At 41.2% G+C, this 18955-nt stretch overlaps 1 protein-coding gene across 2 annotated transcripts in view; it reads right to left on the reverse strand.

Moving 5' to 3' along the window:
• Positions 1-12006, reverse strand: part of Taf4b (TATA-box binding protein associated factor 4b) — a 115193-nt gene extending 103187 nt beyond the window's left edge. The window contains exons 1-2 of one of the 2 annotated variants that reach the window (XR_004768374.1): positions 11279-12006; positions 1484-1629 (exon numbers count right to left, since the gene is read on the reverse strand). Coding sequence is in view for 1 of the 2 variants with exons in the window: in XM_027404368.2 (XP_027260169.1) it covers positions 1484-1629; positions 11279-11618 (486 nt within the window). In the remaining variant the exon portion in view is untranslated. The remainder of the gene's footprint in view (positions 1-1483; positions 1630-11278) is intronic. The other variant, XM_027404368.2, reaches the window with a different exon arrangement.
• Positions 12007-18955: the final 6949 nt, after the last annotated feature.

An 18955-nucleotide genomic window follows, 5' to 3' on the forward strand; every position in this document is an offset into this window, starting at 1 on the left:
TCCCCTCCCTCCCTCCCTCTCTCTCTAACTTCTAACACACATACACATACACACACACACACACACACACACACACACACACACACACACACACACACACAGTAATAATAAAGTTAAAAAAAGAAAAGGAGGAAGAGGGAGGGAGGGCACTGGACATCTACCTCAACTGTTCTCTACCTTAATTTTCAAGACAGTATCTCACTAACCCTTGAATTTGGCTTCACTGGCTATACAGCAAGCCCTGGGAAGCCTCTTGACTTTAGTGCTATGATCTCAGGTGTATTCAACAGCAGCTGGCATTTGTTTAGTGAGTGTTGGAGATCCAACTCAATTACCAACCAAACTATCACCCCAACACCAACATTTCTGAGTTAAATAAAGATGTTATTGTAGTTTGAATAAAAATGGCCCCAACAAGCCCATAGGGAGTGGCACTATTAGGAGGTATCGCCTTGTTGGAAGAGGTTTGTCACTTGGGGCAGGCTTTGAGGTGTCAGACACTCAAGCCTGGCCAGTGTGTGTCTCTCTTCCTGTGGATCCAGATATAGAGAACTCTCAGCTTCTTCCCAAGCAACATGTCTGCCTGCATGCTGCCATATCCTGACAGGATGATAATTAAATGTTTTTCTTTATAAGAGTTGTCATGGTCATGGTGTCTCTTCACAGTAATAGGAACCCTAAGACAGATGTTCATAAGAGTATTTTTAAATTCACTGACACTAAATTTCAGCCATATAAAAAAAATCAACAGCTAAATAAAAAAAAGTCACTTCAAAAAAGGCAAAACTAATGAAATATTAAAGCAGATCTCTATATTACTTGGAAGTAATTTGTTTAACATATGGATGAAAATGAAAACTTAAATAGGAGTCTTACTAACTACAAATTAAAAGTGAAACAGAGATAGGGAGATCACTCACTCAGTAAGCATGAAGATCTGAATTCAGACCCCAGCACCAGGTAAAAAGTAAGCGCGCACGCACGCCCGCCCACCCACCACCACCACCAAAACAAACAAGTTGGGGGACTGCTAGGGAGGCAAAGACAGGAGTACCCTGGGAGTGTGCTGATTGGCCAGTCTAGTCCACCTGTGAACTCTGGGTTCAATGAGAAACCTGTCTCAAATACAGTGAGGAGCAACTGAGGAATATACCCAATGGATATCAGCCTCTGGCCTGCATATACTCATAAGAACACACATGCAGGCATACAACCACGTGCAGACAACATTCTAAAACCCTGACGTAGAACAGTTATTTTCTTTCAGCAGACACATACTGCCCATTTGAACAATTCTTTTGGGGACAATAAGATCACTGAGCATGAAGGTACAGTTTTCATTATTTTAGCAATTACCAAGTATCAAAACTAAATTGGCTCTTAAATTTAAAATGAGCAAAATTATCTCAAATTTTTACTGGCAAACATGTCCACGTTTATAAGAAGATAGTAGCTGCAAACTAAGAAAATTAAGGTAGATTACCGGCACTGTACAGATCTTGACTGTTTGCGTGTTTGCTGGTACTGCTGGCCTTGGAGTTATGTTACTTGTGGTGTTGGCTCCTGTCACAGCTTGCTGAGGAGATACCAGCATCAACTGACCACTGTTACTTTTGATCAAAATTGTTCCTATAATTAAAAGAAAAGCAACTGTGACTCTAAAGCTGATAAATGAAAACAAGCATCACATACTTTTGTTTCCCATTCCAGCACTGGGAAATACTAGGAATAAATGTCTAACATATAATGAATGCCCTGTTCACTAATTACAATAAGATAGCAAAAGGTTTTCATTCAAAGCTATTTAAGCTGAGCATGCAGCACATACCTTAAAATTCTAAAACTAGGAAGCTGAGCCAAAAGGAATACAGGCCCAAGGCCAGATGGAAGTACACAGTAAGAGCCTACCTTTAAAAAGTAAGAATTAGCTATACAAAAATTGTTTTTAATCTAAGCATATGAAAAGATACTCCTGAAGTAGGCAAAATACTTTTCCTTGGTGATATTGATACTATAAAACTACATTAAGATGGATGAATGTTCAGTAGCACTTGCTGATCTTGCAGAACTGGAGTTCTGTTTCCAGCACCCATATGGAGGCCTTACAATCCTTTCTTTAATTCCAGTTCCAGGGAACCAATGCCCTCTTCAGACCTGAGGACATTGCACACAAGAGGTCCAGACATACATGCAGGCAAAAGAATCATATACATAAAACATTACTTAAAAGATGTTATACATATTAAACACAGAAAGTTTGAAAGTGGGCATGGTAGTAGTTCAGCATGTGGGAGGCTGAGAATTCAAGAGCATCGTGACGTATACATTGAGTTTGAGGCCAGCATAAGCTAAATATGAAGACCTACTCAAGAAAGGTGAAAAGAAATGAGAAAAATATCACACAACAGCAATCAGAAGAAAGCTAAAATAGTTATAATAATATCAAGCAAAACAGAGTCAAACAAAAAAATGATGAACTGTGATGTGGAAATATAAGTTGAATAAAACCCTTTCCTCCCTAACTTATAATTTTTGGTCATGGTGTTTCATCGCAGCAATAGAAATATTAACTAAGGCATTCATCAAGGGAAGGGATATGCACAGTTAGCAAAGACTTGCATAATCCAAGCTTGTCAATGGAAACAAAACTAAATCCCTTAGTATCCAGGCCCTTCTTCTCAACAGGAAGTCCCAAACAATTATTTAGGTCCTTAGTACACTCAATCACATGGCCAGCTGTGAATAATGATAGTGTCTCTTTCTGATATACACTATGGCTTTCTTTAGAATAAAGTTTGTTACTTTGTACCCTATGTGTATCGCCTTTATATATCATTCCTTGACTAAGAGACCAAGAATCTATAAACAACAATCTGATTCTATCATAGGTAACAAAACTACAAAGTATAAAATACATACAAAAATTGTAAATGACAAGAAAAATAGTTCAACATTTGTAAAATCACCATTTTCATTAAATGTATATATAGAACTAGACAAATTGGAAGGGGACATACCTATCTTATACAAGGCCCTAAGGACAATGCCTAGCACCACCACCAAAAACTCACAGGAGACCAACAAGGAAGACAAAGACTTGAAAAGCAGTATATATCAACTCAACTTAGCACACATTCAGAGAATATTTTACCCCACAATAAGATTGTATACAGAGAAAAAAATTAAACATGAACTATTTAAACTGGGTGTGATGGTGTACACCTGTAATCACAGCACTCAGGAAGATGAAAAAAGACCACTCAAGCTCAAGGTCAGCCTGGTTTTCTTAAATTCCAGGCCACACAGTACTACACAGTGGCAGAGGGCACTGCCGAGATGGCTTAGAAGTTAAGAATGATTGCTGCTCTTTCCAAAGACCCTGAGTTCATTAGCAGCATGGAAGAACACATCAGGAGACTCTCAAACTCTAGCTCCAGGGGACGTAACACTCTGAGAGCACTTGCTCTCATGTGCACATATCAAAACACAGAGAAACACAGATTAATAAAAATCAGATCTAAAACAAAAAAAGAGCACTACATTAGTACACAGAACAGACTATGATAAATTTAAAATTACTGAAATTATAAAATGTGTTGTGCCCAACTGCAATAGGATGAAAATAGAAATAACAGAAGAGCTGATAAATTTACAAATATACAGATATTAAACAACATAATTCCTAAAAAAAAAAAAACACCCAATGGATCAATTTTAAAAACAGAAAGGAAATTAGAAAATATACAGAGATAAGTGATAATGAAATATGAATAGCAACATTTATGGGGTGTAATCAATGTGATATTTACCAGAAAATTTATAGCTACAAATCTCTATCTTAAAAAGATCTCAAACCATTAACATCCCTCACCTTGGGGTGGGGAGGTAGGCTGGGGGTGAGGGAGGAGGGATGGGGGTGAGGGGAGGGAGAAGGAGAAGGGACTTACATGTGAAACAAGCTTGTTCCCTAAATAGAACTAATAAAAAAAAAAAAAAAAATCCCTCACCTTGGGACACTGGAAGCAGAGCAAAATAAAAACTAAAACAATTACATTTAAGAAATGACAAAGAGCCGGGCATTGGTGTCGCACGCCTTTAACCCCAGCACTCGGGAGGCAGAGGCAGGCGGACCTCTGTGAGTTCGAGGCCAGCCTGGTCTCCAGAGCGAGTGCCAGGAAAGGCTCCAAAGCTACACAGAGAAACCCTGTCTCGAAAAACCAAAAAGAAATGATAAAGATTAGAACAAAGATAAACAATATAATATGAAACAAAAAATTGAGAAAAATTAATGAACCTAAAACTTGGCTCTTTGAGCACAAACCTTTGGCCTCAGCACTCCAGAGGCAGAGGCAGGCAAATCACTGAGTTCAAAGCCACTCCTGTCTACAAAGAGTTCTAAGACAGTCAATGACACAAAGAAACCCTGCCTCAAAAAGAATTTAAAAATCCACTGAGTGGTGGTGTGCACACCTTTAATCCCAGCACTTGGGAGGCAGAGGCAGGTAGAGTTCGAGGCCAGGCTGGTCTACAGACCAAGTTCCAGGACAGTCAAGGCTGTTAAAGAGAAACCCTGTCTTGAGAAACTTAAAAGAAAAAGAGAAGAAATACATAATAATAACAAAAACAATAATAAAGTATTTATAAAAATTTAAAAGCCACTAATTTTTAAGCTAATTTTAAAATATAATTGCAAAAGAAAGTTTGAACACTTAGTTATCACATATTAGTGGACAATGCTTTCCCCAGAAAACATGAGTTATTAAAGTACCAGGTATGGGATATTTCCCTAAGAAGTTCCTGGTCATGGAGGCTCCAGAGGCCCTCAAAACTACACAAGCAAATGCCATTATTCTTGATAGCCTGCAAGAACCAGATGGCAAGACCCTGTTGCTGAAGATACTCCACACTCTGGTTACAGGACATAGAGAAACCAAGTTAGAATGGACCTGGAAACATCTTTCCTGCTGACTAATTTTCATAGTGCCAGAAGGTACTATAGCAGGCCACAGGAAGAAGTGTCAATGGTAACAGAGCAACCCATACATGAGACAAGATGTACCACCACTGCAATAGTGATACGACAGTTGAGGGTACTACTTTTGGATTGAATTTAAGGCCAGTTCCACAGGAAGGAATTCATGCCTGGAACTATAAACCTGGTCAAAAACGCACGGCTTTGGAGACCATAGGCCCTAAGGTGAAGTATCCTACTACTGCTGTCTTGCTAAACCAAGAAGATGTCAAACTGCCTTCTCAATATTTGTTTACACACATAGATTAGTGCTGCCTTCTCTCTGCAGTAGTCAGAATTTATGCAGACGCATCATAACTGATCAAAGTGCTGAGAACAAGTGACTACTGAGTACTCAGCCCTAAGTCGGGCATCTACATCAACCTCAGCCTCTGCCCAGGCTCAGAGAACACAAAGGGAGTGATGAATAGACTGTAAAAGTCAGAAGATGGGAATGAGTGCAGAATTGCTCAGGATCAAGTTCACATTCCAACAGGTAGCATTAATTAATTCAATTGTGGCTGCTTTAAAAAAAAAGAGAAAGAGAGAGAGAGACATAAACAGAGGAGTGGGCATGTTGCATGTGCCTGGGGAAAATGGAAGTGGGAACTGGGATGAATATGATGCAGACACATTGTTTACACTGTAAGAAATTATCAAGGAATAAAAGATATTCTGTGTTCTAAAGAAAAAGAAATTATACACTGGGTAACAGATTACCTTTCCTCTATAAATAATAAGATTTTAAAAGTGGACTAGTATCCATTGTCTCCCTCACACATAATCTAACAGGCTGTTTTTTAATTCTGTGAAATGTTATGTTTCAAATGGCAGAGTCTGATCTGGATGGAGGCTCTTTGATTTTTCCATGTTCTTAGCATTTGTAAATAGTGTGCTTAAAGAATAGTAGACCTATAAATATCAAGATCCAGAAAAACTCTTAACTCAACTGCTACAATTCAAATTACCTGACTCGTGACCTTCTAGTCTTTTTTCAAATAACCCAGAGTTAGGAAAACTGAGATACACAACCATCACTCTTTCAAAAGCAGACTAGGAGCACAAAGCTCTTCCTTAATATGCAAAGAGAATTTGTCTCCCTTTAGCATCCATAAGACACAAGGGTTACTTTTACAACCATACAAAATTACCTTAGTTACACTTTGACACTTAGTCCTGTAAATATGTATGTCTCAGCTGTATTCTCCTCTAGGTACTGTAAGCCAAATTCCTCTAACTTTTCATATGATAATTTCCTATGCAGAGTTTATATATTGCCCATTTCTCATTTCCTGAATTGAATAAAAAAGAAAAGCAATTACTAGGTTTTAACCACTCTTCACTGGTCAAAACAGAGCTTGATCTGCCATAGCAGGTTTTATTTCTCTATTAAATTTCACTTTTAAAAGACTTCAAGTGACTATTACTTTGCGTATTTGTTGCTAGTTTTATAAATGCATTGATTATTTTTCAAAAATAACAGTGCTAGAGGAAAATTAAGGCCAAAGTAATCCTTGAAAACCCAGAAAATCTATTAGATTTCCAAGAGAGAAATGTTTGCCTTACTTATTGTTGTATCTGTAACATTGAGCACAAATCCCAGCTTATATTGCAATTATCAGTACATAACAAAATATGCTGTTGGCCATATTATCTATCCCAACAAAAAACATAATGTATAACATAACCTAAATACAAAAACATCTACTTTAGTAAATAATAAAAAATAATAAGCAACCAGCCAGGAGGATCTGTGAGTTCAAGGCCAGCCTGGTTTACAAACCAAGTTCCAGAACAGCCAGGGCTCTGGTACACAGAGAAATCCTGTCGGTAGAGGTGGGGATTAAGGGGGGAAGCAACCAACCTAAACAGACAATAAGGGAATTATTAAATAATCAATTATGCTGCATTAAAAATTAATTTTTTTGGCTACTGAGATTGCTTAGTAGGTAAATGAGCTTACCACCAAGCCTGAATACATGAATTAAAGACCTGGCCACTCACACGGTAGAAGAGAACTGACTTCTACAAGCTGTCCTCTGACTTCCATGATAGCACCCTGCCCCAAAGTATAATATTCAACTTTTTTTTTTTTTTGGTTTGTCGAGACAGGGTTTCTCTGTGTAGCTTTGGAGACTATCCTGGCACTTGCTCTGGAGACCAGGCTGGCCTCGAACTCACAGAGATCCGCTTGCCTCTGCCTCCCGAGTGCTGGGGTTAAAGGCGTGCGCCACCAATGCCCGGCCAACATTCAACTTCTGCTGGCCATGGGAGAACACACCTGTAATCCTAGGACTCTGAAAGCAAAGGCAAGAGGATCACAAGTTCAAAACTATTCTGAGTTACATATCAACACCTTATCTCCAGGAGAGAGAATATTGATAAATATTAAGCTTTTGAGTTTATAACAAAAATTTATATAACAGTAAGTGAAAATCAGTCATAAAAATAGTATCACAGAATAGAAAAGGCATATATGTATTTTTTTTCAAAGACTACACTTTTTAGGTGGCTAAATCAAAATTTTCAGCATTCACTGAAAATAGGTTTGTTGCTTTGTTTATGAATTTTTTTTTAACAGCGTTTCTCTGTGTAGCTCTGGCTGTCCTGGAACTCAAGCTGTAGACCAGGTTGGCCTCGAACTAACATAGTTCCACCTGCCTCTGCCTCCTGAGTTCTGAGGTTAAATGTGTGTGCCAGTGCCTGGCAATTGTTCCAATTTTGAAATTATAAAAATTATATTTCAGTGAAGCTGGTATTATTATTACTATTATGATTTGGGATTTTTTTAATATATACAAAGTGTACATAGACCTGGCTGTCCTAGAACACACTATGTAGACCAGGCTGGCCTCAAACTCCAAGATCTGCCTGCCTCTGCCTCCAGAGTGCTGGGGATTAAAGGTGTGAACCACCATGCTCAGCCTAGAAGCTGGTATTTAAAACTAAGAAAGCTGAGGATGCTCAGCAGTAGACTAATTGTTTAGCACACACAAAGCCCTGTATTCAATCTCTAGCACAGCCAAAAACCTTAAATTTTTTTTACATACATCTATACATTACACACAACTCAGGAAGCTAGGAATGGTAATTCACACCTGTAATCCCAGAATGCCTGTAATCCTAAAACTAGGGAAGCTAAAGTCACTACAAAGAGTGAATTATGGCTGCAGCAAGGTTTAGTGTAGCCAGAACTAGTATTACTAGCAAGCAATAACACTAAGTTGTGCAATAGTACCATCATAGTAGGAAGACTATGAATACAGACTAGGACAAACTTGACTGCTGACACTTTCTCTGGAAGGATAATTACAGGTACAAAAAGAAAGAAAAATGAACCATGCCCATGATACTATACATTAAACTGACTCAGAAACGGCCACAACTGGACCTAAAAGTCCTACATGTTTACTGAAAAAAATACTGAAATACCTTCTAGTTCCCTAAAAATGCCCCCCTTATCTTTTATTTTAGACCACACTCCCTAAAAACCCTGTAGTTGCACATATTTAAACATCTTTCTGTTTAAGATTATTTAGTGTGGAGAGAAGCACTTATATAAAAAGCAGAGAATAACTTTCAGGGTGTCATTTCTCTCCTACCACCTTGTTCTGAGGCAATGTCTTCTTTTCCTGTCTTTGTCTCTGATCTCACTTTAGGATAACAAGGATTAAAGATGTATACCACTGCATCCAGCTTTTCACATGGGTTCTATTAAGGCACTGGCTCTCAACCTGTTGGTCTGACCCTTTGGAGACGGAATGACCCTTTCACAGGGGTTATATCAGATATCCTGCATAGCAGATATTTACAATTCATAACAGAGGCAAAATTACAGTTATGAAGTAGCAACAAAATAATTTAATGTCTGGAGGTCACCACAACATAAGGAACTGCAGCATTAGGAAGGGTGAAAACCACTATATTAAGGGAACAAATTAATGCTTTTGTTGCTAGTGCTTTTAGCAGCCACGTCATTTGCCTAGCTCCTAGTTTTGAGACAGGGTCTCACACTGCACTGTAAGCCAAGCTGGCCTCGAACCTGAGGTAATCCTCTTGCCTCAGCCTCTTCACTGAGATTATAGGCCTAAGCTTGGGCTTTCTGAATTTCCAAGTGCTCAAATTAAAGTGTTGTGTACCCTCAGACCTGGACAAATACTCCTATTTTTAAAAACAAGTTCTATTCAAAGGAAAATCTGAAAGAAGTTAAGTACTCAAAAGTATTTATCTCAGTAAATTAAGAACTGACACACACACATTCTTGAGTAACCAACTGTTAATTATCAGCACATCTGAACTGAATACAATTTATAACCTACAGTAAGTCATTGTCATTTCATTCTATTGGCTCTTCTGCTACACACCAGTAGAAATTCCCCCAAGCAACTTAGTATAAAGACTAAGGCTATGATCTTATTTTGCTATAATGAAACCCAAGGACATTTCAAATGATTAGGTTTCTGGATTTAGAAAACACAAGTTTTTACTCAGAAATCTTTAAGTTACCTTTCAGCACTGATGTTCCATGAAGTATACTGTAAATATTCATGTGGTAACCACAGCATTTTAGACAAAGTATAGCTAAATAGACCTGGATTAAAATCCACTGTTCTGAGTTACTTGACTGACATTACCTTACAGACTTCTTTCCCTTATTGCTAGCTGCACATTATGAGGAGAGAATAAAAGAACATAAATAATATATTAAAAGTGACTAGCATGGCAAGCCCTAAATAAATACTTTGCTATAACTTAACAAGTTTTCCCTCTTGATAATTTTCTATATTAGTATTTTTTAACTCTTTCTAAAAAAAAATATTTCAATGACTAGACAAGAATGTATACTGTAACAAATCAGCAGGTAATTTCATTCAAATATATTCATTACTGGTTTGTAAGACTGCAGGCAGTATAGCAATTTAGAACTGGCAAACACTGTATTCCAGTGATTACTGCTTTTTACAAAAGGAGGTACCTTGTGTACTCCACTTGTACCGAAAGTTTTGTGAAATGTGCAGAACATAATGAGCTCAGGATGTCCATAACCAAATACAGCATTACCTTCTGGTCTTATTTCCGGTTACTATTGCTATGACGAAACACCAAGACCAAAGCAACTTAGGGAAGAGAGGGCTTATTTCGCTTTCCATATAAAGTTTACCATCAAAAGCAGTGATGACAGGAACTCACGCAGGACAGGAACCCGGAGGCAGGAGCTGATGCAGAGGCCTTGGAGGAGTGCGGCTTATGCCTCCAACTCACTGATCTGCACATCTCAGCCTCCTGAGAGCTGGGATTAAAGGCGTGTCTCACCACCACCTGGCTTAATCATAGTTCTGGTATGGGCATGCTTCTCTTGCCAGATAGTTTAATACTATCAACATGTTCGATTACCACTTACTGCTTGGCAAAATTAATGTAAAACAAATTTCAAGATATTTTTCAATTAAGGAACACGTGATAACACAACAGACATTTACAATAGTTATATCATCACAAAGCAAAACAGCCCAACACAAGTCTCCAATGGATAAAAAACAACCACTCATTAACACTCGAGCATTGCATCAAATACAACAGTTGCACAGCTCAGATCTGTCAACCTAGTCATTTGTTCCCTAAAACAAAAGGAATCTTCTAATTGAAATTACACTTACTACACAGCTAAGACGGTGTAGAAAGCATCATTTGGTCAGGTGCAGAGGCGCACACACAAGTTATCCTAGCTCTTGGAAGGAAACATGAGTTGTTCAAGGTCATCCTCCCCTATACAGGGAAGTTCAAAACCAGCCTGGGCTACAAGGGATCCTGTCTCAAAGGGGAAAAAAAGTCTAATCACTTCTGTAAATTTACTGTAACTTGCTTAAATTAAAAAAAAAAAAAACTCTTCGCCTTAAGTTTGGGAAAAAAAAAAAACTTCCTTTTAAAAAGAATCTTTTCACTCGTCCTTTTTCCACACAAAGATTAACTACAGCTAGTGCCTATGTCCCCATCCAGGTACCAGCCAATGCCTCCAGGGCCATCTAGAAAGTGCGTCTTCCAGATCTGACTGTGTCACTTGGGTGGAAAGATCGTTTTCTTAAATACGAAAATGCAGTAATGAAGCTGGAGGTTACATGAATGATAAGGCCAAATCACCGCCCGCACGCTCGCACGCTCGCACGCTGGAACACCAGGATTCCGACGGGCTCTCCCTAAGTTCCTCAGAGTTACAGAGGGGCTGCCGCGACCCGGAGTCACTTCAGGCGAGCACAGATGATCACATACCTGGAGGCAGCTGCAAATTAGCAGGCAGCTGGATTGTCGTGGTGCCGGGAGTTTTCACGGTGACTATCTGAGGAGCGGGCAGCCTGGGGGCGCCGAGTTTAGGAAGAGCAGTGACAGGAACCACTTTGGTCACTAGGGTCCCCACTGGGGATGGCAGGGGCTGGGGCGCCACAGACTCCACGCAGACACTGACAGGAGCCTTAGTCACGGGGCCCAGGGCCACCGGGGTGCTCTCCACTCGCACGGGCAGCGCGGCGGCGGGGGCCATAGTCACGGCCCCCGAGGCGCTCGCCACAACCGGAGCGGCGGCGCCGGCCGGCTCCGTGAGGCCCGCCGGCATCCCCTCGGGGACTCAGCGGCAGCGGCGCTGCCCTTCCCGGAGCTGAGGCGAGATGAGCCGGGGCAGGCGGCAGCGGAGTCGGGTGCAGTCCGGGCACCGCAGCATCGCGGGGCACACGCGCGCTCCGGGCCCGGCCGGCGGCGACACCACCGGGCACTCCCTCAGAGGCGCCCGCACGTGCGCGCCTCAGACCGGTCCCGGTCCCGCCACAGAAGCTCCCGGACCGGCAGCTCCCTCGGGGCGTCACTTCGGTTCCCACCCGGGGAGCTTGCACCGAGCGCTTCCCCGCCAGAAATTTCAAAACCGTACAGACCCGCAGCGTCCAGCAGCGCCCCACGCGCGCTCCGCACCGCCCGCGGCGCGCCTCCGCCAGCCATGTTTATATAGCCACGCGGAGCCCGTGCGCACGCGCCCTGGCGGCCCCCGCCGCCCGGGGCTTCCCTGCAGTCGGACCTTCTGATTGGCTAACGAGAGGAATCGTGCTCGTGACGTCACGAGGCCGGCTCCGGAGTGGCTCCCAATCTTCCTCAGAATGCTGAGCGCTCGGCGCAGGTTCCCGTGGAGTTGTCACGTGCGGGGGGCGAGCTGCGCCCGCGGGACTGCGACACGGCGAGCCTCCGCCGGATTGTCCCGGCTGTCGCCTAGGAGAGCCTCCACCCGCCGTCCCTAGGACGTCACACTTTAGGGGAAAAGTACGGAGAACTGATTCTGGAGAAGGCAGGGTTCAGTAACTCAGTAACACACCGCTTCGGGTGTGTCTGGTTTCTGCCTTTTCACAGTCACTGAAAAGCCTGGAAATTTTTTTTATTACAGTTGACATTGTGAAAATCAGAAGAGTGTATAATGTTATTGTCTTTAAAAACGTATTTTTGGTTTCTAGTCCTGGCTTACAGCCCCTGCCTACAAAAAAACTAAGGAAAAAAATTTAAAAAAAAAAAATAGAAAAACGTATTTTTGGCCGGGCGGTGGTGTCACACGCCTTTAATCCCAGCATTCAGGAGGCAGAGGCAGGCGGATCTCTGTGAGTTCGAGATCAGCCTGTTCTACAAGAGCTAGTTCCAGGACAGCCTCCAAAGCCACAGAAACCCTGCCACAAATAAATAAATAAATAAATAAATAAATAAATAAATAAATATAAAATAAAATGTAGTTTTGTAAATATTACTTTCAATTTGAACCACCTAAAACATGAACCGGAAAACCATTGTTACTCCTCCTTACCGGTTTGTAAGTCTCCGTCCACTATTAGCATATTGTTCATTTATTGGATTTTTTTTTTTTTTTTGGTTTTTTGAGACAGGATTTCTCTGTGGCTTTGGAGCCTATCCTGGCACTCACTCTAGAGACCAGGCTGGCCTCGAACTCACAGAGATCCGCCTGTCTCTGCCTCCAGAGTGCTGGGATTAAAGGCGTGTGCCACCAAAGCCCGGTTTAAGGCCTCATTTCTTGATACCGGTATACTCACAATTATATTTTAGCATGAGTTTTGGAAAGGATATTTAAACTATAGTGTCCTCCAACGCCCGGCTTGTATTTTTTGTTTTAGATGGGGCCTCACTGTTTAGCCCTCTCTGGGACTCAGAGAGCAGAGCAGCTTATCTCTGCCTCCAGAGTGCTAGGATTAAAGGCTTGTACCGCCACATCTGGAATTGTTTTGTGACAGGCTCTCAAGCTGTGATTCAGGTTGATCTCAAACTCACTAAGTGGGCATTTTGGCCTTGAAAGTGTGGTAAGCCTTCTGACTCAGCTTTCTAAATGCTGACCATTTCCTAGTTTATTTAAACTTTACATGTCATCTTCTGGGAAATTAGGACAGGCCTTCTGATTGTTCATCTCCAAACCCCAGCTCTAAGATCTTAAGTGCAGCAGTGAAGCTTGCTAGAAGCAAGTCCCTTGGAAACAAACATTCTCCATGATTTAGCCAGAGAAGACACCTTTACTGCATACCTGTTATAAGGTCATTTTATAGCAAATTACACTATACTAAGGGAATTTTTGCAAGTAGGCAGGTGTCTAAGCACCTCAGAGAGCGTCTCTCCCAAATATATATGTTGAAATTGTAATGGTATTAGGAATAGGGTCTTTGGGAGACAAAGCATGAGGCTCTTACAAAAGAGACCCCACCCACTACAAAAGTAGCAAGTATGTGAAATATTTCTGGCAACAGTATGTAATCTTCCAGTTAGGCATGCGTGACAGCACTTTATAACCTATAAATATGCAAATAGTATTTGTGGGTGTGACCATCTAGAATTCAGTCCTGGGAAGATTCAGGCAGAAAGATTCCAAGTTCAAAGCCAGCCTTGGCTACTCTGTATCCCAGCAGTCTTGCTATAAACAGCAAGTTCCAGGCCAGGCAGAGCTACATAGCAAGATCTTTTCTTTTCTTTTCTCTTCTCTTCTTTTCTACCTTTGATGGAAGCCTCTGCCTCATGCTGAGCTAGGGAAAAACCACACCCACAAACACTGGGTCCAAATACTTTGTCAACCATGCTTTTTTGAGATTGTATTTTAATTACTGTGCTGGCTGGTTTTGTGTCAACTTGACACAGGCTGGAGTTATCTGAAAGGAAGGAGCCTTGATTAAGAAAATGCTTCCATAAGCTCCAGCTGTGATTGGTGGGAGAGAGGCCAGAACATTGTGGGTGGTGCCATCCCTGGTGTTCCTGGGTTCCATAAAAATGCAGGCAGAGCAAGCTAGTAAGCAGCACCCTCCCAAGGCCTCTGCACTAGCTCCTGCCTCCAGGTTCCTGCCCTGCTTGAGTTCCTGGCCTGACTTCCTTTGATGATGAACAGTGATAAGGAAGTATAAGTCAAATAAACACTTATCTCAACTTGCTTTTTTTTTTTTCCCAGACAGGGTTTCTCTGTGGCTTTGGAGGCTGTCCTGCTGTCCTGGAAATAGCTCTTGTAGAGCAGGCTGGTCTCAAACATACAGAGATCTGCCTGCCTTTGCCTCCCGAGTGCTGGGATTAAAGGTGTGTGCCACCATTCCCCGGCTTTGTTTTGTTTTGTTTTGGTTTGGTTTGGTTTGATTTGGTCATGATGTTTCAATGCAGCAATAGTAACTCTAAGATTATATTCCCCACTTCCCTTTCCTCCTGTCAAACCCTCCCATGTAACTCTCCCCCTTTCTTTCAAATTCATATTCTCTTTTGTCATCAATTGTTATTGCAAGCATTTATGTATTTGTGTATACACATATATTCTCAAATATAACATGTTGAGTCCATATAGTGTTACTCTCTGTTTTCAGTGCTATTTTGCACTAGACAACCAATTGGTATGCTCTTCCCTGGGGACGGCCACCCCTCCAGATCCCAGTTTTACTCAGTTGCCTATACTTCTTTGTGTATGCTTGCACTTTTCCCTGTCCACTTGGCATGTCCTTGTTTTGCTCACTTTTGGGCAGTCATGTTGGTGAGACTAAGGATGTACTGACACTACTAGGAGACACACAATTTCACAGCAAAGTTCCTGATCCTCTCTGACTCTTCCAATGCTCCCTGAGCCTTGGATACAAGTGATTTGTAAATGTATCCGTTGGGACCAGGCTCAACAACTGCATATCTGCTGGTTGTGGTCTTCTGTAGTAGTCTCCAACTGTGACAAAGAGAAGTTTCCTTGAAGAGGGGTGAAGACTACCCTTATCTGTGGATATAAAGACAAATGTCTGTAGGTTGTTATGGATTATGCTGCTTTTAGTAAATTAGTGGTTGTAGGTTCCCTTCCAATAGCCATGATTTCACTATTACCAACTAGTTAGACAGGTTTCCAGGGATAGTTTCCCTCTTGTTGAGCAGATCTTGAGAAAGCTGTTGATTACTTACTGCCAAGTTTTGTTTTTTTTTTCTTTCAGCTTTCCATATACTTCTTTTTGATATATACTTAACTGTTTTGACTGTCACATGCTATGGGGATTTTCTTTCCTGGCCTTGTCTGTTTGGTGTTGTGTACTGCTTGTATCTGTATGGGTGTGCCTTTCCTTAGTTTGGCAAGGTTTTCTTCTATGCTCTTATTGAAGATCTGATCTGTGCCATGGAGCAGGCATTCTTTCTCCCTCATCTATGCTTTTAATTCAAAAGTTTTCAGTTTTTGGTTTTCATTTCCTGTGTCTTCCTTTCCTGTGTATTTTAAATTTTCATGTTTATTATTTATTTGGTATAGATCCTCTATTTTATCTTAGAAACCTGATATTCTGTCTTCTTTGGTTCATTTTACTAATAAAGCTGTCCCTTGAGTTTTCTAGTTGGGCTACTGGCGGTTTCAACTGAATCTTCATTTCAGCTTGAGCCCTTTTCAATGTTTCTATTTCTTTATTGAATTCCATCCTCAAATCCTGAATTGTCCTCATCTTTCTATCAGCTTTATGTTTGTGTTTTGTCTGATGTTTATTCTCCTTAAACTCTTTCTCCTTGATTTTACTGAATTGTTTGTCTTCTTTCAACTCCTTGAAATCTGAGGTTTACGACTGTTCTTTTAATTTCTTTTTCCTGAAGTTCATCTTGGTAATTCTCATGGGCAAACACTCCTAAAGGACAGTAGGTTTGAGGGAGGAGACCCTGGCTTGATCTTTCACATCATTGGTAGTCCTGTGATGAGATCTGAGCATGTGGACTCCTTTGGAAGTTTTAAGATTGTTATGGACAGAGCAGTGTGGGAGAGAGGAGAAGGTGTGGAAGCAGGTTGGGATTGTCTTGAGTGAAATGAAGTCATGTGGGCAGAGGGGACTGGGCTGGTTATATACGGTTTGCTTCCTGTTCCAAGCTGGGAGTGTGGGGATGATAGGTCTGAGTGGAAAGGTTGGGTATGATGCGGGAGAGTCCTGTGGTGTGGCAGATGGGTAGAGAGGATACTGGCCCAACCCTAGAGTCCTCTGCATTGAAGGCTGGGAAGGTAAGACTAGGCTTGTGCACTGGTTGTGGGGTCCAGGGAAAAAGGCATGTATGAAAAGATCAGGGGTAGTCAGTCATCAGGCTAGACCCTAAAGGAGGATGTGGGAAGTCTGGTATGGAGTGGAATGGTAGAGGCAGTGCAAAGGGTCCTGGAGGTGGATGAAGGTCTGCCAGATCTTAGAGAAAGCCTAAATGTTGGCTAAGGTGAGGGAGAAGGTGCTGGGACTAGACCAGGACACAGATTTAGTACACTGCAGAAGCCTGGAAGTCACTACTATAAGGTGCAGGTGGCCAGACTAGGTATATGCATTTTTTTGTAGGTTGAACTTATACATTTTTTCTACTATTTGCATTATATTTTATCTAATAATGGCAGCGTCCGTTCTCTTGTTCTCCAAAATATACTCCTTCTACCTAATATTAATTGCCACTGGCCTGAATTTGGGGTTCAGTAGTAATCGTGTTGCATTTCTGTAAAAACCAAAGCAGGATGCTTGGAAACAAAATAATGCATTTATCTGTAGATGTGAAAAGAATGCAGGAAAATAATCAGTTGATTTTTTTTTTTGAGACAGGGTTTCTCTGTGTAGCTTTGGAGCCTATCCTGGCACTCGCTCAGGAGACCAGGCTGGCCTCAAACTCACAGAGATTCACCTGCCTCTGCCTCCTGCCTCTGCCTCCCAAGTGCTGGAATTAAAGGCATGAGCCACCAACATCTGGCTATCAGTTGATTTTATTATGCTTATCTACTAGTATTTATAGATGTAGTGATATTGAAAAATAGTTCTTACTAGGTGGTGGTGGCATGCACCTTTAATCTCATCTCTGGGAGGCAGAGGCAGGTAAATCTCTGAGTCAGGGCCAGTCTGGTCTACAGAGTGAGTTACAGCTCAGCCAGAGGCTACACAGAGGAACCATGTCTCAAAAAAAAAAATGAAAAGAAAAAGAAAAATACTTCTTTTATATTTGTGTTTGTATGTGTGGGGTGTGTGCATGTGAACAGGTACAGATGGCATTTGCCTTTCAAATAAGGAACATATTGTTAAATGTACAGATATCCCGAATAAAATAATTCAGTATTTGGGACATACAAAGAGAATGCAGGTTAAAATGGGCAAAAGCAAAGGCAGAAGTTAAAATTATTAAAGGAATAAAGTGAATTATTCTTATTTCGCATTCAAACTTCCAAGTGCCTAAAATGTTTCCTGGAAATGAATCACAGTTTACTATTCTGGGACTGATGACATTGCTTTGTGCTTGCTACACAAGCCTGAACACATAAATGTGATCTGTAGAACCCAGGGAAGAAGAAAACCAACTTTACAAAGTTTTTCTGACCTGTGTGGAGGCTTATGCACCTCCTCCTCTATCATATACACAAAAACAAATAATAATTAAGAACACAATTTTAAAGTTTAAAAGGGAATTAAGACTAACTAAACATAAAATCTTCTTGAGGCTAAGATGTTTCTAGCCTAGGCTTTGGATTGCATTTAGCAGCAGCTATCTTCATGGGTGATAATTTGAACCTAGTCCATGGTGTTTTTGTCATCAATGCATTTAAATACCTCCTGCAACAAAGCACTCTTTCACACAATGTGCTTCCATGTCCCTTTGAGAGGAATGTAGGTTACATTTTCTAAAAGCTTAAACTGCCTTACTGACCTCCTTTATTATTTTTTTTTTATCAGATGGGATTTTACTATGTGACCCTGGCTGGCACCTTCTGAATGCTTTAATAAAGAGCTGAACAGCCAATAGCTAGGCAGAAGAGGATAGGAGGGACTCCTGAGCAGGGATGGGAACTCTACGAAATACTCTGAGATTTTCCAGCCAGACTCAGAAAAAGTTGGACATACCATACTGAAGAGAAATAATGAGCCGTTTCATTATTCAGGAGCTGGCAGTCCAAAGAAAGACCAGTTACATGTGGTGCCTAATGTTGGGCATGTATATCCAAGTGCAGGGCCTGAGAAACCTGAGAAAAGTTCCAGACAAGGAGCCAGACACAGCTTCCTAGCATCACAGTCTCCAGGCAGGCTTGTGAGTGCTTGCTGCATGTGGCTGCCCCTTCCTGTCTGGTCAGTCAGGAGTGTGGCCTGCCACTTTAAGGCTTGGCTCACATGATCAGAGAATGGTTGCAGGTGTGTAAAAAGCCAAGTCCAGACCGAAAACAAAAACAAAAACAAAAAACCTCTGAACAGGTACAGATACAGTATGCTTGAAAATGTGCTTAGGTGCTGAAGAAAGAAAAGAAAATGGATATAGACAGTCATTAAAAATAAACAGTATGAAAATAATAAAGTCTTTTAGAGAGAGTAAAGTAATATAAGATGACTAAGCCATGTAAGGATGGGAAATACAATACCACAGGGCATTGAAGAAACTCCATACGGAGTTTGCTTTCAATGTGACCAATGAGCCACTGGGCAAGAAACTGCC

This window comes from Cricetulus griseus, chromosome 2, assembly GCF_003668045.3.
Source record: "Cricetulus griseus strain 17A/GY chromosome 2, alternate assembly CriGri-PICRH-1.0, whole genome shotgun sequence".
Lineage (NCBI taxonomy): Eukaryota > Metazoa > Chordata > Mammalia > Rodentia > Cricetidae > Cricetulus > Cricetulus griseus.